This window comes from Carassius auratus, chromosome 45 (assembly GCF_003368295.1).
Source record: "Carassius auratus strain Wakin chromosome 45, ASM336829v1, whole genome shotgun sequence".
NCBI lineage: Eukaryota > Metazoa > Chordata > Actinopteri > Cypriniformes > Cyprinidae > Carassius > Carassius auratus.
In genome coordinates this window covers 1997868-2025797 of record NC_039287.1, presented here as the reverse complement: position 1 = coordinate 2025797, position 27930 = coordinate 1997868, and the positions used below count along the sequence as shown (strand labels likewise).

General features: G+C 36.1%; 1 protein-coding gene across 1 annotated transcript; it reads left to right on the top strand.

Moving 5' to 3' along the window:
- Positions 1–27847, top strand: LOC113062857 (visinin-like protein 1). The gene is made up of 4 exons (XM_026232885.1): positions 1–290; positions 5865–6031; positions 25446–25661; positions 26190–27847. Exons 2-4 carry the CDS (start codon positions 5870–5872, stop codon positions 26385–26387), a joined length of 576 nt encoding a protein of 191 aa, XP_026088670.1. The 5' UTR covers positions 1–290; positions 5865–5869; the 3' UTR covers positions 26388–27847.
- The last annotated feature ends 83 nt before the right edge of the window (positions 27848–27930 follow it).

Below are 27930 nucleotides of genomic sequence, written 5' to 3'. Positions count from 1 at the left end.
AAGAGCGCACACCACAGCAAAGCTCGCGGAGCCCTGTGAACACACACGAGATGGGTTGGTGGGGATGAACATAGACACAGACCGACGCTGAGCTCTATTGTATATAGCGTCACATCACCTCGAGCGCTGCGCGTGGACTGTCCTCGCTGCAGTCGTCACTGCGTCTCTGCTTTGCGCCCCAAAGAAAGCTTACCGCAGCTGTCAGCCTATTAGTGAGCACTTTTATCGCGTTTACCTTTTACAGTCGCCCGAAGCAGGAATCGCCAGACCTCCCTTTGGTTTTCCTTTCGGTAAGTCTCTCAATGACTGTGTGTTTTCGCTGGAATAAGAAACCTTAAGAAAGTCACTATGGAGCTGGTTCATCTAGCCTACCTGCAGCATTGCAATGCATTGATTCATCACAGAGGATGTAATGTGTAGGATTATGATATTTAAGAATACTATCTTGTATACAAAATAATCACTCTATTAAACCACTTAATTGAATGTTATAGACTATATTGTAAGATTTTTTAAGTGTTAGTAATATTTATAAATGCATCACTGTATTATGAGTTCAAAACATTCAAAAGGGGGGCAAAGGGCTCACTAGTAAAGTTGAGGTAAAACATCTGAGCTTGCCTTGTCAAATGAATAGACATTAGTTGACAATGGCCCCAGGTGTACACGTCTGAGACAGCTGTGTCTTACGTAGCTATATCTACTGTGTGTCATAAGGCTAGGTGAGAAATGTGTTTGTCCACACAGGTTGGTGCATATAATAAATTTTGTATGCTTTTGACAGATTAGGTAGTCAAAAACAACAACAACAACAACAAAATAATAATAATAATAATAATTGTGTCCTGGATTATTTTTGGAGTTGAATATTTTTAACCATGCTGCTTGTATTTTGTTCCTGGAGAGTTAAAGAAAACCTAAAAATGAACTTTGAAATGATAGTTGTACTGTTGGTTCTATATATCTATTTTTGTCTTGTGTTATGATTTAATCCTATAGGAATTTCCCATTAATTTCACTTGCAGATTGGTTGTTTGTATGATTATGATGTTTTTTAGTTCAAATTTGAAAATACCTACTTGAACGAATGTCCTCAGTGCTAATACAGCTTCTTATATTCTGCAGGATCGATGCATAATGTTCAAAAGTGATAGAGCAGAAATAACAGCGTAGTGTAATTGTAAGCATGTATTTATATGAATCAATCTTACACTCTCAAGGTCATAATGTAAAATGATTAAATAAATGAAATATAATGTAACTTTAACTTGGCTGGCTCGTGTGGATGTGAACACTGTTGTAATGAGTCAACTCTGGGTTTAAAATGCCTTTTGATCTCTGGACAAGGCTCAGTTTGCACAGTCGTCATAACACCTGCTAATCAGTTCTTAGATGACACAAATGCTTGTACAACACATTGTTGTGTTGATCATAACACGACATTTTCTGTGCTACAATCATAAGATGAGCTCAACACAAACAGCAGATCTGAACATTTGTTCCACCGTGCTGCTGCTATTTTGCATTAACCAATGCTAGTAGTCTGTGTGTGTACACCAAAACCAGTTTAATCTATATGCATTACAGCAGTGTTGTGTGAAAAGGCAAAATCATTTTAAGAGATCGATTCTGTCTGCGCGATATAGTCACAGGGGACAGAGTATTCTCTATGGTCTCTTGTTGCAGCTGAAATAGCACTGATGCAGCCTAAATGGAAAATGGAGTGGACTCTTGCTTTTTAGGTATATAGGCTCTGCGGTTCCTTTTATAGCCTGCAGTGACCAATTCTTCCCAACAGTATCAGTAGATTAGTGCCTCATGTTCAGATGGATCTTCTTAATAGTTAGTAAGGTAGTTGATAAGTTTAGGTATGGGGCAGATGAAGAGATCTAAAATACCGTCACTGTCGCGATCTCTAGCTGAAGTGACTGTGAGCTTTGCTAGAGGACACTGACACTCCATTCCAGACTCTTGCCATTTCACCTCCATTTCCCATAATCCTTTGAATGGACTCATCATAAATTGCAATCACCTGTCTCTCATCTTCCATCAGTCTCACACTATAAGAACAGCACACACACACATGCTCGAATCGCTGGTGATTGAACGTTTAGCCCTTCAGTGTTTCCTAGTTTCCATGTTCTTAAGTTTTGCCTTTCTCGTGTTTTTATCCATGGACTGTTACCTTGTTTTTGGTTGACTGCTGCCTGCCCTGATTGTTGCCTGTCTTGTTGGATTACTCTTTTGTCTGTGTCTTGGATGTTATTGTTTGCTGGTATCTGACCCTGCCTGTCCTGACTACCCTCTTTTTTAATGAAGCCTGTTATTGGATCCCCACTTCGTTGTCACGGCGCCTCTATCGTTACAGTCATGCATACTAAGACATTAACATGTGCTTTCTTCTTAGTGAACTGGTTGAGCCAGTTCACCAAATTGGACAGAAACGTTTGAAATGTTTCACATCTCCAGTAAGCATTAATCCACAAATTACTTAAGTTATTCACTTTTTTTTTTTAACGTGGCTGACACTCTCTCTGAGTCAAAATAAACCAATATCCCAGAGTAATTCCTATCTATCACATTGTTGACTTTATTACTGTGCTATACATTTAAAAGACACTTATTTTATTTATATATAAATATTTCACTAGATTTTATAACGTTATTGTGCACCCTTGATTTTTCTTGCTGCTGAATTATCCGCTAACCTAGTTTATAGTAGTATTTTTGTGATAGATTGTAAATTAAGGCCAGGGCCAGGGACTGTAAATCTCTGAAAAGACTGAAAACCCCCATATGATAGCTTTGTGTGTGATTGAAATTTCAGTCACATGATGTTCACATGACATTAGTAAATTATGATTTATTTATTTTTATAGTTAAAGGTGCCAGATTTCTCAATATATGACGTCATACTCGGGGAAAGTCCCGCCCACCTGTGACACTCTCTGCCCTACTAGCATATATACGGCCCTGAGTGATAAACAACTTTACTGTTTACTTGCTGTTGCTGCTGGAGATACAGTGTCGGTGCCAAAGAGCCATTAAAAGTATTGTGTGTTGGGATGCACCAACGAACATAGGAGTCTCCATAGACCGCTGACGCTGAGGACATGGTGGTCACATTTCATTTTTGAAGGAAATGTCCTGGAGAAAAAATTTAAAAGTCCTATATGTTTGTGCTAACATTCTACACCGGACTGCCTTACTAAGAAAGGTCAGTTCAGCGCTGGAGTTATGCAAAGATTGCTTCAAAGAGGGATCCATGCCAATGCTTTGTGCGCAAATGTCCAGACTCCAGACAAAGTAAGCATCATGCATCACATTTTGCCACCATTGTCTGGTTTTCACTAATGCTGCCTTCACGTGTTACCAGAATGGTCGTGAATGTGAGGCAATGAATGTGAGCAATGTGAGGTCAGTAACATGGTCAGCACCAGTTGAACCGTAACCTCAGTATACCCATGAGAGTGAGCTCTTGAAGCTCCACACTCTTCTGAAAAGGGAGGCGGGAGTAGCAGCTCATTTTCATTTAAAGGGGACAAACACAAAAAACTCCGCATTTTGACTCATACCCTAAAAGGTGGGGTATTTTGAGATAAAACTTCACATACGCATTCTGGGGACATAACAGATCAATTTAAAATATTGTGTCAATGTATTCTATGGCACCTTTAAGTTAACTATTCCATCCTTTATTGGTAGAAATATTGTAAATCTTTGAAATGAAGAGAACAGAATGATTTCACAAATCCTATTGACCAATTATTGGATCTCTTGAACCTTCAGTTTTGTTTGAAAATGTAGGGATCAGCTGGATAAGGATTCAATTTTAGAATGATGCTGATTGTCTAATTAGTTTGGTATCATAAATCACACTTACAGAATGGGAACGAGCTACTGTATATGGTGATGCATTATTGCTGATTCATAGTCAGTTTCAGGGCAACTGTTTTTAGCACTCAGAATTTGCAGTGCTGTGTTTTTTTCCTTGTGGGTGGATCCCTCATAAAGAGAGGTATTCCCCAAGGATACAGGTCTCCAATGCAGTCTGCAGATCAAGACAGGCTATGCTCCTATCTTTAAAAGCTCCCCAGCTCAAAGTCTGGGCTTGGTGGCCTCATTTTCACCATATCTAAAATGTATAAATGTTTGTTTTGTAGTATTTTCTGCATCCATGTCTTTAGAGAACAGTCAAGATGCATGTCTTTGCAATTGGCTTGAAAATAAAATGCTGTTGTGTGGGAAATGAAATTAGTACTCATTATCGTCAGCATCACTGCTCGTTTGTCAGTCTCAGGCTGAAAATTTATTGTAATGAACTTTGAAGCGCAATGTTCCCATCGAGTGTTTACGTGAGCCTCTATGAGTGTGGTGAGAGCTCATCTATATGATTAAGTAGTGGTGAAGAAATTAAAAAGCAGGAGAATTACTCAGCATTTCATCCACAGCACTACTGCCATGCTTCTCTCTCTCTCTCTCTCTCTCTCTCTCTCTCTCTCTCTCTATCTGCTTTCATTGTATCCTTTATTAGTGTAACAGAAGGAAGGGCTTTTTCAATTTGCAAAAAAAAATTAAATGTCACATCGAAGCTTAGGATGTGATGACCTTTTGGTAATTATGTGAATGATGCTTTGTTTAATTAACCCATTTCCCTGACAGTAACGCTGTGTGTGACAGCCATCTAGGGGGAAATGTGGCTACTCTTATAAGCATGTGGGCAGGATAAAACACTGCTCATGCTCCAAAGGAACAGACAAATTTGTAATAATAATTATAAGCTGAAATAGGGGATTTCTTATGAGAATGCTCTTATGCCTAGTGAGATATTATTTACTGACACAGTCTATTCTGGAACATCTTTAGGCACCTTCTCATTTTCTCAGTGCTAAGACTACTGTATGACGTCTTTGTGTTAATGAAAGTGATGGGATCTTTCAAGGAAAACATTAAACAAGAGGCTTTACTGGTGGTCACAGACTTTTGGTGTGTTTGTCCCACTGATCTAAGCCTCCTTTAATTGTTATCAGCCAGCATTAAATGATATAATCCACAATCACTCACTCAAGCCATCATATTTATTCAGCTGCATGGCTTACTTAGTTTTATTTTAGCCATATTAATTATGAAATGAGAATTCCCGCTACGTATCTTTAGTATATTAGTGTTTGTGCACTTAGTCAAAATCACTTAATATCCCATTTTCTCAAATTCAATTCAATTTGTATAGAGTGACACCTATATATATATATTAAATATTCTGTCTTTGTTTATAAATACAAAAGTGTTTATTTTTATACTATACTGTTCAAAAATTTGGTGTCAATAAATATTTTGTATTTTTTTAAAGACATTTATAATTGATTCAGTAAGGATGGTTTAAACTGATCAAAAAGTACAATAAAATAAATTGTTTTTCAAAATACTGTCCTTTTGAAATTTCTATTCATAAAAGAATCCTTAAAAAAGTATCACAGTTTCCAAAATAATATTAAGCAGCACAATTGCTTTAAACACTGATAATATGATTTTTTTTTAGCACTATATCAGCATATTAGAATGATTTCTACAGGATCATGGACTGGAACAAGACTGGAGTAATGGTCACTGAAAATTAAACTTTGCCATTCCAGAAATAAATGATGTCTTAAAATATATCAAAATAGAAAGCATTTATTTTAATTGGCAATAATATTTCACAATGTTACAGTTCTTACTGTATTTTGGTCAGCATAAGAAATGTGAAAAATTGCCTAAGTCTTGTAGGACGACTTTTATATAGTTTATACAATTTATGTGGTTAAAATGAGCTCCAGCTCCAGGCAGAGTGAGATCACAGCTATTTTGACTTCTGTGCCTTGCAGACACCATGGGGAAACAGAACAGCAAGCTGACCCCTGAGGTAATGGAGGACCTGGTGAAGAACACAGAATTTAATGAACATGAACTCAAACAGTGGTACAAAGGCTTCCTGAAGGATTGCCCCAGTGGCCGACTTAACCTGGACGAGTTCCAGCAGCTGTATGTTAAGGTAGGGATGCTAGTCACTCTGTGATACAATTTTCCTACATGTTCTGGCTTTTCGTTGGTCCTGTTCCAGACTGAAGAGGTCACTGAGGAGTGCATCAGATGCAGCCTTCTGACTCATTCAATTGGATAGTCTGATGTATAACTGGCACCAAACTGAATTTAAATCTCCAGGGCTACGCTAGCTGGCTATTCAAATGGCTGGTTTGTATGGCATCTCAAGCACGAGCGGTTGCTGTCATGACAGGTTTTACTCTCTTTAGTAGTTTAGTCTTTTAGATTTGTTGGGATATATATTACAATTTTGACTGTTTAGCAAGGAAACATTTTGCTGCAGATAACACTTTGTCTGTTGAGTTTATCTACTGTACTGTACAGCCTTGAAGTTCCAATTATAACATTACAATACCTGCTGAATAATATGAATATGAATTATGTAAAGACATTATGCAAGATCATTTCTACTAACAGCCAGAGTAAATAACCACAGGTCTCACAGCTCTGCTCAGAAACCACAATGCTTACAGATTGGCTTGAAATGAAAAGAAATAGCAGCTGTATGCAAAGCCTTTAAGTGATCTGGGATGGCAGTTTTTACAGCAAAAAGATATCAATTTAAATCCAAAAGAGAGGAAATAGATGATCTTGCATTAGCAGGGCACTGAGTTCCTGCGGACTGGACTGCATGATTGCTTGTGTGTGTGTGCGCGCTGATACTTAAACTGCTTGTGGCATAGGGATACTGGGAGGAGGTGTTTTGTGTTTGGCTTTAGTCAATGATAATTCATCCTACTTGCCTTTTAATTTAAAGGTTTTTTTCTTTCTTTTAAGTTTAGTTTAGTTTTTTGCACAAACTGCAGAATTACTGTAAATTTTGTGCAGCATTACTCAATCTTGAAATCTCTATATTATACTATATAAAAAATGAATAATTAACAAATAAATAGTTAACAAGTCATCTCTCATAACTAAAACACCTAAAGGAAAATTCTAACAACTATACAGACATTTTTTAAAACAACAAAAACGAATAAAAATGACAAACAAAATTAATAAAAAAGCAGAACATGTAAAAATAAAATCTAATTCAAAATATTAACAAAAACTATAATAGTATCTCAATGATACTAAAATAACGCCGATATATATATATATATATATATATATATATATATATATATATATATATATATATATATATATATATATATATATATATAGTATATATGTATTATTTAATTGTATGTAATATATAAAACAATATATTATTATTTAAATATATTTCTGAAGTATAATATAGTATATATTTATTATAATATTTTATATTTTATATTTACATTATCAGCATTAACCAATAACTGTGCCAGTAAGGTGAAGGTTTTCAGATAATTTATTTAGAATGAACACCACTTGCAAAACATTTAAAATGGATAAAAATTATAGCAGCCTTTTTCCTTACCATTTATCAGTTTTAAGGTATTTGACATGCTATCTGTGTACCAGTATATAATCTGAGAGGGAAAATTTTGAGCCCATAAATGAGCATGATTTGTAAGTTCAAAGCTTGGTAGGCTGCTAGCATTGTCTTTTGCTCTGTTTTTGTGGAAGCCATATTGGCTGCTAAATTTAGCATCTTTTCAATGATTCATGCTTTTTTATAATAATAAATTGCCAGATTTTCCAAACAAATGTTATCACCGGAGGACCTGATTCTGAACACAGTTATTTTAAATGGTAATATTTTAATTTGTAAAACTTTTATATAATATAATTTTTTATATAATATTATATAATATATAATTATAATATTGTTTCAGTGTTCATCTTGCTGCTAGGCTGTTGTTTTGTACAGTGACTATTTTTAGTTGAATTATTTTTATGTGATTTCTGTTCATTGTATGATAATTGTACATAATTCATAATTCATTTATAAGTATAATAATCAGTATTGCATTTACATTTCAGTAAGTAGCTATATGAAATGATAGATAACAACCAGCCAGCTGGTCATTATCGCAAAATAAATCATTTTAGGGTGACACAAAAGCCCTCTAAATCATGGCAGGGTTTATTGGTTGACTGCAGAGGTTTACTGGGCTTGAATGGCTGACTGTATATTATCCCTTATGTGTAACAATGTAAATAATGGAAGGGAACGTGGAGTCGTGAAAATGGCTCTTTATAGAGACAATAGTTGGAAAAGTTCAGATTCTATTCTTGGCATTTTATTCCATGGCTAAATATCTCAGTGCATCCAACACTAACTACAGTACATTATTAACCTTGTATCCAGAAGTGATGGCTGCACATGGTGTCAGTAAAGTGATCCCTTTGTCTCCTGGTGTTTGATTGTTTGCTGCGGTTTCAGATGTTAATACTGTGACAACAGTAATGAGGTGCTGTGTAATGTACTTTAGGTTTGTGCTGAATGAACACTTCAATAGTGCATGTTAAAATCTAATTGGCAGTTAAAGAGGTGACGTATAAGGTGATGAGGTAGTTTTTAGGACTCAAAAAATGAGACAGTAAAGCCTCTGTCGCACAGAGATTCTGGAAAATGGATAATGTGTCCCATGATTTGTCCAGAATCTGTGCATGCATTCACACACACCCCATAAAGACAGGTGACATTACGATGGGACGTGTAATGTGACGCATACCGTTCCACTCTGCTGGTGAACGATCTCAGCTTAAACGCAGATGGTGTGGAGCTCCCTGATCAATGCTTCATTCCAGTTTGTATATATGTTTTAATTGTTAATGTTGATGTTAATGTCGTTAACGTCTGTCATCATTATAAGACACATCCTTTATGGCATTGGTCCTGCTTTTTGTTCACACAGGGCTTGTTCCTTCCCAGCAATGTTACTAGTTCCTCATCCCAGGATCGATCCCAGAATCAATCCTGGGTCGGGTTTGCATTCACACAGAAGGCCTGTGTGAATGGAGCTTAAAAATCTCTTGAGTAGAAGTGGGGTGGGGTATGCCAGATTAGCATTAGGACATTAGCTTTGCCAGAGGATTCTAACATGCTCCTGTTTGACATCAGTTTGTTACATCACCCTCACCAGACAGCTCAGACCTTCATCTTGTGGCCAAAAAGAGAGCTGTGGTGGATCGAACAACAGCCCTGATCTGAACTCACAGCACACGAATGTGGAATGACAGGATGACGTCTGGTTTGCAGCCCTGGCGTGGCATAGACAATGATGTGGCTTGACATTTTTCAAAAAGTAAAATAGTCTTGGTGAAGATTTTGAGTGTGTGTGTTTGTGTGTGTGTTTGTGTGTTAATCTAATATAGTTAAAGTCACCTATAGCTGATGTATTTCTGAAAGTTTACAAAATTAAAAAAAATCTAACTCTGTTACAAATCTAAAATATTATATTTGTTAAAATTATATATGAAGGGGTAGAAGGAATGGGATGGTGGTCAGGTTGATCAGGGCATCTAGAATTGATGGCTCAGAGAAAATCATATATTTAGGCTACAATTAGATCCCCCCGATTAAACTTGAAAGAAAGAAAATGTGGGATAAAGTTGTCTGAATGAATGAGAATAAGACAAACAGAATGGTATAAAGTGCAGATATATGAAGGTTTCGGGAAGTCAGGTGATCGTTTGGGGCATGGCCCTGCTCTTGAATGTCAGCTAACCAATTAACTCCCTTTACTGTTATTATTAATTTTGATTTGAGAAAACGTTTTACTTAAAATTGTAATAATCAGTTTTGTTTTAATACATCAACACAAGTACAAAAAACTGTTCATCAGGGCATTTGATGGGTTTTAAGTTATTTTATGTTTGTCTGTCACTGCCCTATTCTGTCAAACACACACACACACACACACACACACACACACACACTGTCTGTTACAGCAGGCACATCATTGAAGTTGACTTCCAATTCCAGCCACAACCAGCAGATTTTCTAAAATTAGCACACTTTCTTTTTCCAACATGCTGAGCAAGAAAAACATGCATAGGCTGTCTGGGCCTGTATCTTTTTGCACTTGTTTTGTGTTTACAAAGATACAAAGCAGGTGTCTAGAGTTTCCGGTGCTTAATTTCTAGCACAAAGATCAGTCATCACTTTTAATAACATGTTACTTAAACTGTGTCATGGGATTTTTTCATCCGTTCTTGAGTTAAATTAGATTTTCTGTCAAATATAGACCGAAACACTCAGTCCAGAAAATTAATTCATGTCGTCAAAGTTATACACCAGAATGAGAGGAAATTCTATTTCTCCTTTTTTTTAATCATGGCATCACTTAATCATGGCTTAATCACTTTTAATCATGGCTCTTCTGTCATAGATGTTTTAGTGATTGTTTTTTTCTGTAAAATCAGATTATACGCGGTAACAAAGTGAACCAAACTAAAACGCATCCTTAATGTCAGATGGTGAGATGTGGCAGGTGAATGACTGCCCACATATGTTGAAGTACTGTAGCAGAAGGGGTAAATCAACCCTTGTGTCGGAATGCAGTAATGAATGTCCTATGAACTCTGGATTTATTGACGTATATGTTGTGTGGAGAAGATGGAGGACTTTAAAGTCACACAAGGTTGTCTTTGAGAAGGAGACAAATTGCCATCCTGCGATCAATAGGACACCATCTTATTCCCCATCTACAGTTCTTGTAAGATGACCTATCAGGGGTAACAAGCCTTGTTTTTTCATATTTCTAGTATCATTATCATAAATCCTTTTCAGTTCAGGCTATCAGTTCATTTGCATTTTTAACATTGATGTATCTAATAATAATTATCATCATAATAATGGCTTTTTTAGAAGAATAGTTTTTGGTCTCCAAAAGGCGGTTTATGACTTACACATTAAAAAGGATTTATTATTATTGGATTTGTAAAAAAAAATGATTCAGCTTTATTTTAGATAACGACAATGTATTTAATTTTGCAGAATTAATATAATATCAAGAAAGTGATGCTCTTGAGTCATAAGTGGTGTATCAATGGTATGCACAGGTTCGGAGGTCTCTGCAGCGGTGGAAGAATCTTAATAAAATTAATTTAAACAGATACAACTTATATATCTAACTAACTGGATTTACATTATTTTAAGGTAAAATATGCATCTTTATTTGGTGCTAGCATAACCAAAATGAATTGTAAAAAAAATGCATCAAACTGAACACACCCCCTGCATTCTATTGGTCAGTCAAACAGAGAGTCCCGGCCCAAACTCACACCATTGGTTGAACCAATGTTGATGTATCAGACCAGTCAGAATGCTAAAGCATAACCTTGTACAATGTGTAAACAGTGCAATTTGAGAGGGTTCTGGTTGTGTTGTGTCACCTGGTTTCAGTTGTGTATGTCTTTTCATGACATTTTATGAAAGGCATTGATATAAATACATTGAAATGAACTTCAGTGATGATTAGATGGGAATTTCCAAATGTGAGGATGGCACCTTCACCTGCCTTCTTAGTTTAATTAACTTAAAACTTATGTGATTTTACATAAATGCCACCAGGTTTCAATGTGTCTAAGAAATTAAATTAAAATAATGCTCCCACAAGCTAATCTTATGAATTAATTAATATTGATAAATAAATGTTATAAATATTATTATTCTTATTGTTGTACATTAATTACCTATTATGTGTTTTATTTTATTTTATTTTACTTTACTTGACACAAAACAACACAACTCTTCTTTAGAAAGGCTAGAATATGTGTTCATGTGTTGACAGTAGTCTTCCCCATTTAACTTCTCATGATGTGCAAAGGCTGAATGCATGGAAAATGCTCTGAAGTTTCTCAAAATTTAAATTAGCCAGCATTCCCTATAGCAGCCTGGTACTACTCTTCCCAATGTCACCTCAAGGGTACCTGCCAGCAGAGTACTGTGCTTGTCTGTGATCCAGACACATGAAATGGGGCTTGTGATTCCTATATTATTTTATGTGACATATTCACCTGGGGTTAAGTGTCTTGTTGATGGGCACAATGGCTCTCCAGCTCCAGGGTCACTCCCACTGGGGTCAGAACGCACAACCTTTGGGTTAAATGCCCAGAGCCTAAACCACTCCACAAAGTATGAATGGAATTGGAGAGTGTAAAATATAATCATAAAAACACAGTGTAACAAAGTTACACCTCTAGAAGCATTAGTATGAATTTGCTTGATTGTTTTCAGGATTTATGTTGTGAACTTTCACTAAAGCAGAACTTTTATAAGGAATGTGGGCCATTGATTCAACCCTTATTACAAATTCCAAACTTACTGAGTGCTCAGCTTTAAGTTAAAAGTTTGATTGCACTGAAAAAAAAGCAGTTCTCAGAAATGTCAGCAAATATGTAATTTCGAGTGAATTGACAGAATTGCATTGCAGCAGCACTATGTATGTGTCGTTAAATCAACCCTGACCATTCATGAAAAGAAATGAACTGTTTGTTTTTTCTTCCCATTCAGAATCAGATCCGAAGTGAGCGGTTAGGAATAGAAAGTGTTTACATAATGCTATTTGGGGCTGTGTTAGTAATGGAAGGGTTGTGACAGCCAAGCTCAATTATCCCTTGGGCTCATCGCCCATATATTTCGATCAGTAGTGCAGGGGGGGACGGTGATTATCCATGACCCCTGTGTTAGTGAAGTCAACTCAGTTTGTGGTACTAACCCACCTTCTCCGGATATTTTGTTAACTTAGTCCTGTTCCTTTGAAACCTTATTATCTGTTTGTTGAAATGCTTTGTGCTGTAGAGGCCTAAGGGCTGCCTGAAGCTGCTTTGATACACTGGATCATAGGAAGAAGCTGTTAGGTTTAAAGGTTAGTTTGGACTGGCTACAGGATGCAATTATATAATCATATTTAAATGAATGTTGTAGTTTGCAGAACTCACTAACAATGATGGATCTTGTAGCACTTTTTTTTTTATTAAACTTGAAATATGACAAGGATATAAACGTGTTCTATAAAATATTCTATTAGTCCTAATGGTTGCAGGAATGGGCTGCCATCTGAAAGTAAACCAAAATCATTTAAGCGAAAGTCGAACTAAATGTATTATTTCTGTTCAAGTGCATTAACTTTTTCATTCTCAAATGATAAGACTTGAATCTTGGCATTTTAGGAAAACCATACGATTTGAAGTATGATGGTTTATGTATCCAACATGACAGCATTATAAATTGGCCTTTGTCAGGCTACACATTTTCATATCCTAATTATCTCATTATGCTTAAATGATCATACTTTATTAATTGATTTTAAAAAAAAAAAACACACACACACAAAACCACAAATGCGCATTTTGAACTAGCTCTGTGATGCAAATTCACACATTGTGTAATGATGTTGGAAAGGTCACGTGTGGTTAGTCTTTTGTCTGTGTACTCCAGTTCAAAAAGGTATGGTAGGGCGGATTTTTTCCTCCAACTTCAACATTTTCTAACATCGTTGTCTAACCTTTTTTTTTTGTAAAGGGCATTTGAACTTTCTTTGCACATTTGCTTTGTAAACACTGGGTCAGTACTTCTGCCTACGTTATGCGTGACCTTTCCAATGTGATTTCGTAATGCATGAAGTTGGTCTAGTGCGAGATTAGATTTTATTTTATTTTTTATAGAAAATGACTGATCGTTCTGCTAGATAAGACCCCTATCCCTTTGGCTGGAATTATGTAAAGCCCTTTGAAGCTGCATTGAAACTGGACTTTAGACCTTCAACCCGTTGGCCACCACTGAAGTCCATTATATGAAGAAAAATCCTGGAAAGTTTTCCTCAGAAACCTTAAAGGGTTAGTTTGCCCAAAAATGAAAATGATGTCATTAATAACTCACCCTTATGCTGTTCCAAACATGTAAGACCTCCTTTTATCTTCGTAACACATTTTAAGATATTTTAAATTTAGTTCGAGAGCTCTCGGGCCCTCCATTGAAGCTGTGTGTACGGTATACTGTCCATGTCCAGAAAGGTAAGAAAAACATCATCAAAGTAGTCCATGTGACATCAGAGTTGGAATGTTTTGAAGCATCGAAAATACATTTTGGTCCAAAAATAGCAAAAACTACTTTATTCAGCATTGTCTTCTCTTCCATGTCTGTTGTGAGAGAGAATTCAAATCAAAGCAGTCTGGATATCCGGTTCGCTAACGAATCATTCAGTTCACCAAATCGAACTGAATCGTTTTAAACGGTTCGCGTCTCCAACATTAATCCAACATTAATTAATCTTAATGACTTAAGATGTTAACTTTTTTTTTATGTGGCTGACACTCCCTCTGAGTTCAAACAAACCAATATCCCAGAGTAATGCATGCACTCAAACAGTACACTGACTGGTCATTCAGGTAACACAATGACTAGTAAGTTTTGAAAATATGTAATTATGTACAATGTATCAATTATGTTGTTTTGTAACAGATGCTGGAGATTTTTCTGACCACTGAAAATGTCATTCTCATAGCTGCATCACTTGCACATATCAAGCACACTTTCACATCAAGCATTATAGCATCGTTACAACAAACCGAGGAAATCCAGACAAACCACTGGGTTAATCTGTATCATGACTCACATAACATGACATTGCAATTACCAGTACAAAGTTGCCTTTAGAACCAAACTAAAAACACTTTAGACTATGAAGAGGAAAAGAAAATGCTTGGGAGATATACAAACATTTTATTTGAAAATTTGCTTGAAATGTCTCCAGGTAAGGATGTGCATTATGTCCCAGAAATGGCTAATTAGACATGTATTGCCATAACATGTCATTACTAATTTGACAGTTATTGCAATTGAATAGGTACAGTGGATCTGAGGAGCTTGAATTTGCTTTGTAGCTTCAACTCAAGTATAAAAGCAGGCCGAACTCAGAACAGCATGCCACCATCAGTTTACATAATCCATAGCAGAGCATGAGCCTAGCCATGCTCGTTTTCATGCTAATTTAAACGTATTGCAGATGGCACGCTGTCTTTTGCTGAATAAGAGAGTTCTTTAACTTCGCTCATTTTCTCAGCAGGAGGATGACATCATATCATTGTGGCATTCACCTTCTAAATGCTTTCTTTGGCCTGTTGTGAAATAACTTGTGTATGCTGGGAGGAAAGGAAATGTTGCATAAATTATAGGACAATGTTTTTCCTGAAACATGGGCTTGAAGAGAAGGCTCTTAAAATGGTCTCTTATATGGGAATGGAGGAAAATCAGTCATGTGTAATTTTTTTTCTTGGGACATTTCTTGTTTTGTGAAGTAATATATTCTGTGACAAAGTGGGTCATTTTTCATCTTTAAAGGAGAAGTGTGCAATTTCTTGGTATGCAAAAAAGGCAAGTTTTAGCTTTAGCTTTAATATTTTCAGAGATGATACTTGAAAAAGTACGGAGCCCTGCACATGACATGCAGGAAAAAAATATTAGTCTAAATCGTGTGCGTGATTTACTAATTTGTTCCCTCAATGTACTAAAATGTGCACATGATTACTATTTTGTTCACTCGATTTATAAATTGTTCGCACCATTTACTAATTAATTCGGTAGATTTGCTAAATCGTGGGAATGCAGTAGTAATCGTCTGCATGTTTTAGTACATTGAGGGAACGAATTAGTAAATTGTGCACACAATTTATTTATTTTTTCTTGCTCTGTAAAAAAGTAAATTTAGAGACAGGACTTATTTTGTCTTTTCTAATTCAATGTGTAAAGACTATTATAAAGAAAGACATTGTTAAGTTGTTTGTCTAAACCAAGGCAGGCAGTCAGGACAAGGCGAGGTGGTGGACTTGTTTTTTTAAAGTAATTATTTTTGCAGTACTTTAATTAACACAGAAATTACACAATTCACCTGTAAAGTATTGGTCATGCAACAACAATGCTAACAAACCAGTATAGTTAATATTAGCTAAAACTAAAACTATTAAAAATATTTTCGTTAATTGAAATAAAGCTAATGCAAAATATAAATATTAGATAAAAAAACATAAGAAAAATAGAAATGTTACTTTGGCAACTAACCAACATAAAATTAGTTTGTTGAAGTACTAAAATTACAAAAATTGCAATGAAAAAGCAATAAGATTGGCAAAAGCAAATAAAATGGCAAAATATAAAAATGAGCATTTGTTTTCATATGCTCATGTTTTCATATGCGATCATAACATTGATTATGATCAAAATGTGCAGCCATAATCTTGCAGCTGTTACTAATAACAGGTGTCTGATTGTGTTGACCACTATACAGTGCATTTGCGTAGGTGTGTGTTTGTGTGTGTGTGTGTGTTGTTGTTGTGAGATATGGCAATCTTCCAGCTCAAGCATTATCATCCACCCAGTTAGTATTATAACCGCTGAGGTCAGACCTGTTGTAGAAGCCGGTTGGTTTGAACTACACACTGAGCCCTCAACAACTGCCTCTCCTTTGCTCACTGTGGATGTTTATATGTAATGAGAGTGATAATAGCTTGCATTGTGAATTAGATGTTGTAGGATTGTGCTTTTGGTGCATGTCTTGATAGCAAGCAGAGGAATAAGAATCTGTATTTCTTGCTGAGCACACCTATGACATGTAGTACTGTCTTCTGTTTCTATAGCTTGACTATAGAGCTTAGTGCTAACAATGCCACAGTCATGGGTTTGATTCACAGGCTACACACATTCTAATAAAGTCATTAAATGCAGTTGATTGATGGTTTACCAGTCAATTAGTGAAGCTGATTAGGTAAATATATGAAGAATCTGGCCTATTAATAACCATAAGTCACTTTTCCATGTTATGACAGATAATCAATGGCAGATAATGTCTAAATAAAAATTTTAATTCTAAAATCTAAAATTGAATTGATGCAAGTGAATATGTCAAATACAAATATATATATATATTAGTGCTCAGCAACGATAATATATATTTTTTAAATCGTGATAAATCACATGATTGTTTGCAATTAATCGCAATTAATCACATTGTTATGCACATAACTAATTATGCATAAAAAATAGTCATTTGTGCACTTTTTTCATTTAAAAGTACTGCTATATAAACAAGTGCAATAACACTTGGTTTGCAAAGACTTTAAACAAATAAGGTGCTTTTTTACAGCACTATTCCTTTACATAGTAGCAGTTAAAATATTTCTTGTAAATCTTAACTTAAAACATTAATGTAATTAAATTAAATATAAAACAAGCGATCTGTCACTGCCCAGGACATTTATAGAAAATATTTTATAGTTTGTTAAAGGAAAATAAGTTATGCTCAGAGTTCAGAGCCTTGATCATAACATTATAACAGGCACCTTCCTATTAGAGACCTGCATGATCGCAGGACCCATCGCAGCAGAGTGTGGCGCGGACAACACTTGATGGACCGGTAGAGACTCGTGTGTGGGGTGCAGGAAAATAATAAGGGTGTGCTCACACTAGGCAATCTTAACACCCAAAGCCTGGTTCGTTTGACTAGTGTGATCGCTCCGTTTAGCAGTCCCTGAAGAGGTGGGCCAGAGAACAGTTCACTTATATAAAGATCAGTAAGTGTGAGAGCTAACCACACCGGAGTGCAGATTTTCTGATACGTGCTGCATGATTGCGTGAATATTTCTTAGCAGCAAAAGTGATAGATACCGCGTCCCATACAACTCAAAATAATAAACCACAAAGTTAACAAACAATGCACTCCACTGTGCTAAGCAAGCACTTCTCTTCTGTCTTCACGTGCTATCAGAACTTACTATTTCCCATTTATGAAGATGTGATTATGAGCTTTTCTGTTAAAAATAACAGTGGTTTGTGAATGCTGATGCTTAGCCTAAATAATTTGATCGGGACCATTGATCCCTCCTGTGACCTATAATTTGTCTGTATGTGTATTCAGACCCAGTGAGCAACGGACTTTCATAATATTAAAAAACTGCGTTAACGCACGATAAAATAAATATCAAATATGTTAATCAATTAATGCGTTAACAAGATAATAATGCGTCAACTTACATATATATATATACAATCACTGGCCACTTTATTAGGTAGGCTACATTTTGCTAGTAACAGGTTGGACCCCCTTTTGCCGTCAGAACTGCCTTAATTCTTCGTGGCATAGATTCAACAAGCTGTTGGAAACATTCCTCAGAAATTTTGGTCCATATTGACATGATAGCATCACGCAGTTGCTGCAGATTTGTCGGCTGTACATCTGATGCGAATCTCCCGTTCCACCACATCCCAAAGCCGCTCTACTGAGATCTGGTGACTGTGGAGGCCATTTGAGTAAAGTGAACTCATTGTCATGTTCAAGAAACCAGTCTGAGATGATTTGAGCTTTGTGACATGGTGCATTACAGATATTAATTTTGATTTAAGTTATTTAAGATTAGATTGAATAAAAAAAAATTAAGAAACAAAAAATATCCTAGGCTGTACCTGGATGAAAAATCCATGACTTTTGCATTGTTAAATGGCCTGCATTAGGAGCAGCGTGACAGGGATAGTGTAGACTGGCTGGCAGGACAGAGGCTGGTATCAGCTTGTGCTCTGAAAACACAGGCTTTTATTGGCTGGACCCTGTCTACAGGGTGTTTCTGTGATTGTGCAGTTTGCCTCACACTCTATACATCAGTTTAACTCAACAGCTTTGTAAGGGCAGGTTGTCTCTCTCACTCTTGCATTCTCATCAGGAGTCATTCTCACCTTCATTTTGCTCTTCTCACTCATTTATTTTGATTAATTTAGCAATCTAAAGTGATAAAAAAAAAACTACATAGACACTCTGGAGCAGGTTGAGGTAAAATGTCTCATTGTCACAATAGTAGCTAACAAATCAGGGTTCAAACCTACAGTGTTTTAGCTACCATCATAGATCTTTAACCAAGACTGCCCTGTCCTCTAAAGTAGTTTGGAAAATGTGTTCTTAGATTAAATGGTCTTAAATTTGTCTACTTTGTGTCATGATTATTTAAAGGGGGGGTGAAATGCTATTTCATGCATACTGAGTTTTTTACACTGTTAAAGAGTTGGATTCCCATGCTAAACATGGACAAAGTTTCAAAAATTAAGTTGTACGTTTGAAGGAGTATTTTTGTTCCCAAAATACTCCTTCCGGTTTGTCACAAGTTTCGGAAAGTTTTTTTCGAGTATGGCTCTGTGTGACGTTAGATGGAGCGGAATTTCTTTATATGGGTCCTGAGGGCACTTCTGCCGGAAGAGCGTGCGCTCCCGTATAGCAGAGCACTGAGAGGCTGAGAACAGACACTGATCACTGATCAGAGCGAGAGCGAAATGTCACAAAAGAAGTTCGTTTTTGGTTGCCAGGGCAAGACAACCCTGCACAGATTACCAAAAAAACAGCATTAGGGATCAGTGGATGGAGTTTATTTTTACAGAGCATCAACGGAGTTTGTTTGTTCCCTGCATTTCGAAGATGCTTGTTTTACAAGCAAGACCCAGTTTGACGACGGATTTGCGTATCGTTTATTTAAGGATGATGCAATCCCAACGAAAAAGTGTCACGATCGTGTGTTGGAACCGCAGGCGGTGAGTAAAACTGCTTAAAATATCTCTGCCTCCTTGTTAGTGCGTCCGCCTCCCATGCCGAGACCCGGGTTCGAGCCCCGCTCGGAGCGAGTCGTTGCTGCTGCTGTTCTCGTTCAGTTTCAACCTCGGGATCTGATTCTGGATCATAAATAGACGGCTGAATCTGACTGTAAGCCATGGTTTGTTTTGGATGATGGTTTTTCCCTCACGGTAATGTCACAGCTTCCACATGCTCTCAACGCTAAAGCCTACTGGCGCTCGTGATTCTTTAGCTCCGCCCACACGTCACGCCTCCAGCTGGTCGTGTTTTTCCGGGAAAAATCGGTACAGACTATCTTTGTCTTATGAATATAATAAAACTAAAGACTTTTTGTTATGACGGATGCAGTACTACTCTATAGGTACTCAAGATTAACAGGATATTGAGTGAAAACGAGCATTTCACCCCCCCTTTATTTAAAGTATGTTTACAGTATGCATCCATACATTAATGGAATTTCACCCAAATATGCAGATTTGATTGTCAATGACTCCCCATTAATTCTTTCCTCCTTAAAACACAAAAGGAGATGTTTGGAGGAATGTTTGAGCTGTTCTGTTGCATACAGAAAAAGTGGATAGATGTTTATAGCGTCAAGCTCAAAGCATATACTACCATTTAAATTAAATTCATTCTAAAAATCATTGCAAAGCATTTTCACAGAAAATTAAGGTTTCTACTTTAGATTTAGGAGTAGCTTATCAGTGGTGGTGACTATATCAAGGTGATGTTCATATGGCAGAAATACAGTAAACATTAATGTGTATATGAATGATTTGTCTATGATTTTAAATGCTTGTGGTACAGGTTGTAGGGTTGGTGACTCACTAATTAATCACCTTATGTACGCTGATGACTTGGTCATTTTTAGCCCATATAGTGCTGGTATACAACAGCTTTTGAGACTATGCACACAGTATGGGGTAGATTTTGATATAAAGTATAATCCAAAAAAGAGTAAAATTATGACTATAAGAAGTAGAGATGATAAACATTCTCATTTTCCTGATTTTTATCTATCTGGTACTGTACTTGATGTATGCACAGATATTACATATCTTGGCCATATTATTGCAAATGACCTGTCTGATGACAAGGATATTTATAGGCAGCGTCGTAAGCTGTATGTGCAAGCGAACATGTTGTGTCGTAAGTTTAGTATGTGCTCTGTCCCTGTGAAGATTTCACTCTTTAGAACATACTGTACACCGTTGTATACTGCCTATCTTTGGTGCCGTTATAAGCAAGATAGCATTAGAAAGCTTACAGTGGCTTATAATGACAGCATGAGGCTGCTGCTAAGAGTCCCAAGAGACTCCAGTGCAAGCCATATGCTTGTTAGTGCTGGGGTACCTACCTGTGCTGCAGTCTTGCGTAACTTAATGTTTAGATTTATGGGTAGGGTGTCTGAGTCAAAAAATGATCTAATTGCTGTGTTGGCTAACCCTAGACGAAGTTCTGTAAGATTTTCGTCCAGACTGTGGAACCAATGGTGTACATGTCTGTATGCTAGACACTGAACACTGTGGAGGGTTAATTTTTACTTCTTGTATATTTATTAATTGTGGTTTTTTTTTTTTTTTTTTTTTTTTTTTTTTTTTTCTCTCTATGTATGTGTTTTTGTATTGTACTATGGATCCCTCTGGGTCTGGAAATAAAGTTTATTATTCTTCAGTTAGTTAATGACATGCATTCAAACAAACAAACAAAAAGTGAACACTATATTAACAGCAATGGTTATATGTTTCAATCAAACTTATAGCAAAATTTGGATCAGGCTTTTCATCATCTGAGGTCCTTGGAGGGGTTTGCACCATTTCTGTGATTGGGGTCGGTAAGTTTTTCTACATGTTTTTTTAAAGACATATAAGGCTGCCTTTATTTGATCAAAAACAGCACAGTAAAAACAGTAATGTTATGAAAAATTACATATTTTTATTTAGAATTTTAAATAATTGTTTTTATGTAATTACTCTCATGATGCCAAAGTGGATTTTTGAGCAGCATTTACTTCAGTCTTGTCACATGATCCTTCAGAAATCATTCTAATATGCTGTTTTTTTTGTGATTAACTTATTATTATTATACATGTTTAAAATGGAAATCTTTTGTATCATTGTAAATGTCTTTAATGCCACTTTTGACATTAAAACTGACTAAAAGTCTTTTTTTTTCTTTAAAAACAAACATGCTACTGACCCCAACCTCGAAATGTGTGTTAAACACAAACTGTATGAATATTTACTTTTATGATACTTATATCATAAGTATTAAACAATATCATAAGTATTCACTTATAAACAACCATCCACTTTCCATATGGAAAATAGACTTACTTCTCCTCATGTGTTTCACACAAGAAAGAACAATTATTTGGAGAGTGATGAGGTTGTGTAAATGATGGCAGATATGTACGTTAGTTTCCTTTAACACAACCAGTTTACTGCAAAGTTGTGACACAAATGAGCTGATATGATATTATGTATTGTCTTGAATATGGCAAATTGCTGTTCATCTCCTTTATGTACTCATCAGATAAAAACAAATACTTGGATCCTGATCAGGTGGCATTCCCATGTGATAGCATATCTCCCGACAGAGTGCACATGTGCAGATCTATTTCTACATTCGGATGTGCTTGGATCCAAAAGAAAGTAAAAAGAAGAATATTTGAGAATTTCATACAGCCATGCCCTAGATAGTTTCTAAAAAAACAACAACACTCTTTTACGTAACAAAAAAAAATTATAACCTGACAGATTTGCAAGGAAGAACTTTGGGAGGGGGCGCCCAGCACAGCAGCAGCTCTCCAGTTCTTCATGACTTGCACTTTCTTTGTTTTCTTTTGCTCTCCTCTAGTTTGGTGAAGGGCAAGGCCATATGGAGCAGAAGGACCAGCCCCATGAGAGAATCATTTTGCATGTGTGCAGGGTACATCACAGTGTGCATTACTTCCTGTCTCATTTCTCTTCTAAACCCAGTGCCAGTCTGGCAGGGCCTTATGACCGGACCTATGCTATCCCAGAGGGTTTCTGCTTTCTGGAGAAGTTTGACAGTGTGTGAACTCTTTGATATATGAGAGCTCGCTGCATCTTCACAGGGTGGTGCTGTGTTCGATCATTTGATTTTGTGCTGGCTGGGTTCTGATGAGATCAGAGACTGCTGACGTCCCATCAGCCTCAGCTAGTGGGTTTGTGAGTAGGTGTCTTGCGTTCAAGTATATGTGCATAGGATACATCTATTTCTTTCTACAATACTAGTTGGGGTTACAGTGGAAAAAATATATATTTATATGGTCAGTATTTTGTCTGGCTTTTCAGTAAATGTAAACATTAAACATTTCAGTATTTAAAATCCTTAAAACCAGATAAATTTACTAGGAGAAGCATGCGGTATTAAAGGGGTAGTTTACCCAAGTTGATGGTAGCCATTGACATCCGTGTTATGGAAGAAAAGTCAATGGCTACCATCAACAGTTTGGTAAGGTTTGTTTAAGACCTTTTTACAGAAAATATGTCTTGAATTAAGTTTTGGTTTTGGTACTGCAGTGGCAAATATATGAACATTTCGAAAATGTAAATGATATTTACATATTATTTTGGCAAGGCAAGACAAACATCTGATTAAAGGGTTCCTATTATGCTCTTTTACAAATAATTGATTATGTTTTGGGGGTGTGCTAGAACAAGTGCTCATACTAGGTTGTTTGAACAAAATATTTTTTACATATTTTACATTTTTAAATAACCTCTATCCCCAGTCTGGCATTAACGGCTCAAATAGTTCCTGTATCAAATGTAGGCACCTGGTCAGGAAATGTCATGTCCCTTACCATAGTGCCTGCTGCGAGCTCAAATCAGTTTGAGTGCAATTTAAACCCGGGTGATTATAACCACTCTAAGCTAGCGTGTCACCAGACTGTCATTTTTGAAAAGTGATTTCTGTTAAATAAAATATCTCCTTTTGAATTGGACACTTGTTTATGCTCAAACAGCAACATTACAGACTAACTAAAGTTGAAAAAATGTAAAAGCATAATAGGACCCCTTTAAGCAAATGATTCATTCATTCATTCATTCGTTTGTTCGTTCGTTCGTTCGTTCATTCATTCTATATTTGACTTGCATTGTTTAAAATCTTTTAGCATTTATATATTTCATGTATTATTTTTTTTTTTACATAGCCAAATAAAGTTAAATGGATCTTACAGGAGCATGTTTAGCATAAACAAGATGTTATGTGATGACATTTGGACCCTCTTGTCCTTTAAAAGATGAAGAAGAGTATAAAGCTCAATGGCAGATTCTGGGAAATTCTTGGAAAACACCTCATCTGTCTATATAGAGCACTATGAGATATTCAACTCCATCATTAACCTTCTTGAACCCCCTGAAACACACATTATCTTGGTGGAGACTTTCCATTGACTTATTTGGCTTTTATATTGAGCTAATGAGATTTTCTGTCATCCATCCCAATCCCTAAACACACAAATATTTCTGCATATTTATATTTTTTAAAAGACATGATTTAGTATGTTTATTATTTTGTTTGAACCGGTCCAGTCCATGAGGAACTTTGTCTGCTCCCCACTATGTAAGTGATTTCAGTTTTTGCTGTCCTTGTGGCACATTTGCTACACACTCACACTCTTTTCTCTAATTTGGTGAAAACTATGAGAATCTTATTTCCCAGTCTCTGAACATGGAATCTGTTCCTAAGTGTTCAGAATTTATTACTGGCTTAGTTCAGCTCTGCCATCACTCTCCAGTGATTCCATCATTTAATATTTAACAGTCAAATAACTCTACACTCATATGTGAGGTTAGATAACTACGACACTTACACTGGATTCTCAGATATCTAGTGATAAATTTGCAATTTTCAGCTATTGATCTTGCTAAAAAGCCTTCATGTAAAGTATATTTACAATTGTTTTTTGGTTTATAAAACATGCTAAATTATATCTATTGTCAGTGGTGCACATGCATCTTTACTTGAGTCTCTGCTGCTAATTTCTGCTCTTATTTACTGAAAGGGTAACGGTATTAGAAGGGGAAGGATGCCTTTTTCAAAGAGGAGCTATGTGCTGCTCTTGTAGTGGCACAGACCGATTACACAGCTCTTGTCCGCATTGCAGCTCTCTTCTGCAGGGAGGCAGGCACTGTGCTGGACATTGATGGCCTTAGTTAAACACGCATACATATGCTCACCCACCTACCACTAAATTCTCATACATTCATAGTTAAGTTCCTGTTTTTAGCTTGATGCAAAAAAAAAAAAAAAAAAAGAGAGAGTTGACAAGCTCTGCAGCACTAAAATGAAGCAGGTTTTTTATGGGAGCCTGAGCATTTCTGCCAAACAGAAATAAGAGTCATTCTTATTATGCTGTACCTTTTTAATGTACAGTACAGTTCAAAAGATTTTTGAATGTTTTTGAAAGATGTCTCTTATGCTCATCAAGGCTGCATTTTATTTGTTATTAAAGTTTCATTTAAATATATTTTATATCTGAACATTTACTTTATTCCTGTGATGGCAAAACTGAATTTCCAATAGCTATTACTTTTGAAAGCATCAATGTTGAAAACAGTTCTTTTTATTTTCTTTCTCAAGTTTCTTTAATTAATTAAAATAACCACATTTATTTTCAGTTTTATAACATTGTCTTTAATGTCAATTTTGATCAATTTAACAAAATTTGGTCAAGCTCAGAATTCGCTTACATGAGGGGTAGCTTGGGTAACTGTATTTTGATAATAGGATCCAGGCTTTTGTTATTTTAAAGGCATCTTACTAAAGGCATTTCACAAAATATGTATTCCAAATAAAATAATATGGATTATATATGCTTAATATATTTTGTTCCCCTTTTTTCAGTTTTTCCCTTATGGTGATGCCTCAAAGTTTGCTCAACACGCTTTCAGAACCTTTGACAAGAATGGAGATGGCACCATCGACTTCAGAGAGTTCATCTGTGCCCTTTCCATCACATCACGAGGCAGCTTCGAACAGAAACTCAACTGGGCCTTTAACATGTACGACCTGGACGGAGACGGCAAAATCACACGAGTTGAGATGCTCGAGATCATTGAGGTACTTAATTCAGTCTGTTCTCCTGTTTATTTGCATAAAGCAATGATTAATACATTTTTTTTAAATGTTGTACTAATTAAAGCTCCAGTCACTTCAGCCTTCTAGAATAAGCTAGCTATATTATTTTATGTATTTATATTTACATACTCAAAATTTCTACCCAATGAAATGAGTTTGGCATAACTATAAAAGTCAATATTCGTTATGAGAAGGCCCATAGAGAGATTTTAATTTACTTGACTTTTCCAGGCCTATGAATCTCTTTTATAAAATTAGGCTAGGTTTTTCAAGACTATGGGAATACATATATATATTGATTTTTAGTCGTTTTGGGTTATTTTATTGCTTGTTATGTCTTATTTTAAATCATTTTGAGGCCTAGAAGATAAACTCTGGTTCTATATATGGACTGATTCGCCCCCTAATGGTCAAAGAGAGTTATGTTACCTTTATTAGTGCCACAGCTCAATGGGTCTCTGACTCCCCAAAATAATTTAATCCATATTGTTCTGTTTTTCTCATTTAAAGGCAATCTACAAGATGGTGGGGACTGTTATCATGATGAAGATGAATGAGGACGGCTTGACGCCCGAGCAGCGGGTCGACAAAATCTTCAGTAAGATGGATAAGAACAACGATGATCAGATCTCATTGGAAGAGTTCAAAGAAGCAGCAAAGGGTGACCCGTCCATTGTATTGCTGCTGCAGTGTGACCTGCAAAAATGAGCGTCTCAGAAAAGAGCCAGGGACTGCACAAATGATTAATGTTCCATTCAGTTTGCAGCTATTTCCACTGATAAAAAAAAAATTGCTTGGACTACCTTTCAATGAATCCGCTTCCTGTGTTTGAAACACTTGTGTGCATGAGAATGGTCTTTGCTAACGAATTTCACATATGCCCCCACAAGAACACCTTTGCACACACAAATTCTCTCTCTCTCTCTCTCTCTCTCACACACACACACACACACACACATACAGAACATGCCATGCACAAATAGAATTTCTGAATATATTATATGGATATTAATATACATATATATATTGACTGGTCAAAATTAACTGCAAAATATAAAGAGTGTGCAAAGTACCTTCTGAATCCACTGGAGCTTGCGCATCACTGATGTGCTGTATTAAATCCAGCTACTATTTATTGTACTGATGCTAGCTATGTGTACCATATACTGCATAATGTCAACCGAATCGATTCTTATGGTAATCGAAACTGTTCCGGGTTTACCCACTCGTCTGGATGGACAAAAAGATAAGCTTATGTCCACTGAACTTTTCCCTTCAAATGTGCTTGTACTGTTGGTGAATATAAATGTAGTTTATTTGCATGCCATTAGGTTTGCCTTAAGAGTACTTCCCTCATTTGCATCCTGCATAATGAATGATAACACGCCTTATTTAGAAGAAACATTAGAGATCTGAAATAGAATTAGATGGTTAATTCATTGGTTTTGAGAAGGTCTGTGATGCATTGATGGGAAAAGGCTAGTTTACTACACCTTCTATGTCTAGCATGTACATCACATGAGAGGGATTCAGTGTGGCCGAATGTAATCTCTGAGAATAATTCAGCAGCTGATAGCATATATTCATTCTCATGGTGGAAATATTATGCCATAAAAAATATTCCCATATAAAACCTACAAGCTGTGCAGTTTCAGAATGTCATCAAATGTAATAAAATTGCATATCAGTGTGCAAATTTATGTGGGGCCTGTGCATGGAATGAATTTATAAAAATCATTTTTGGGTTTAAAGTGATATAAAATCTAGACAGCCAAGATGTCCAAGACTGTATTTATTTCTACTTTTTACATAATGGTTTTAAAGGTGAACTCCACCTGAGGGTTTCAAAGGTTAACCCTAAAGTGATTACTTTTTAAATCCTGACATGTGCACCAACTGCACATTTTGAGCACCGACTCGATTTCTAAATATGCACTTTTCTGTGCTCCATTTGAAAGTACATTCTGCCAGTGTCAAGAGCTTTACACAAGCATAATCTTGGTCATTGTAATGTTTACCTAGGCACTGCTCCAAATTCATGGCAAACTTTTCCAATTTAAAAGTTATTTTGTACATGTAGCATGTATTGTGCCCCTGATGTCATGGCTGCTCTACTTCTTGTGTTGTGGTTTAAACTAATAAAAGAATACAAGGGATTTTTTCCTCAATGTCTGAGTTTGATTTGAAAAGATTTTGGTGGTCAGCATGTAGATATTGAAATGTATTTTTACCTGCAATGAGTAACTGATAT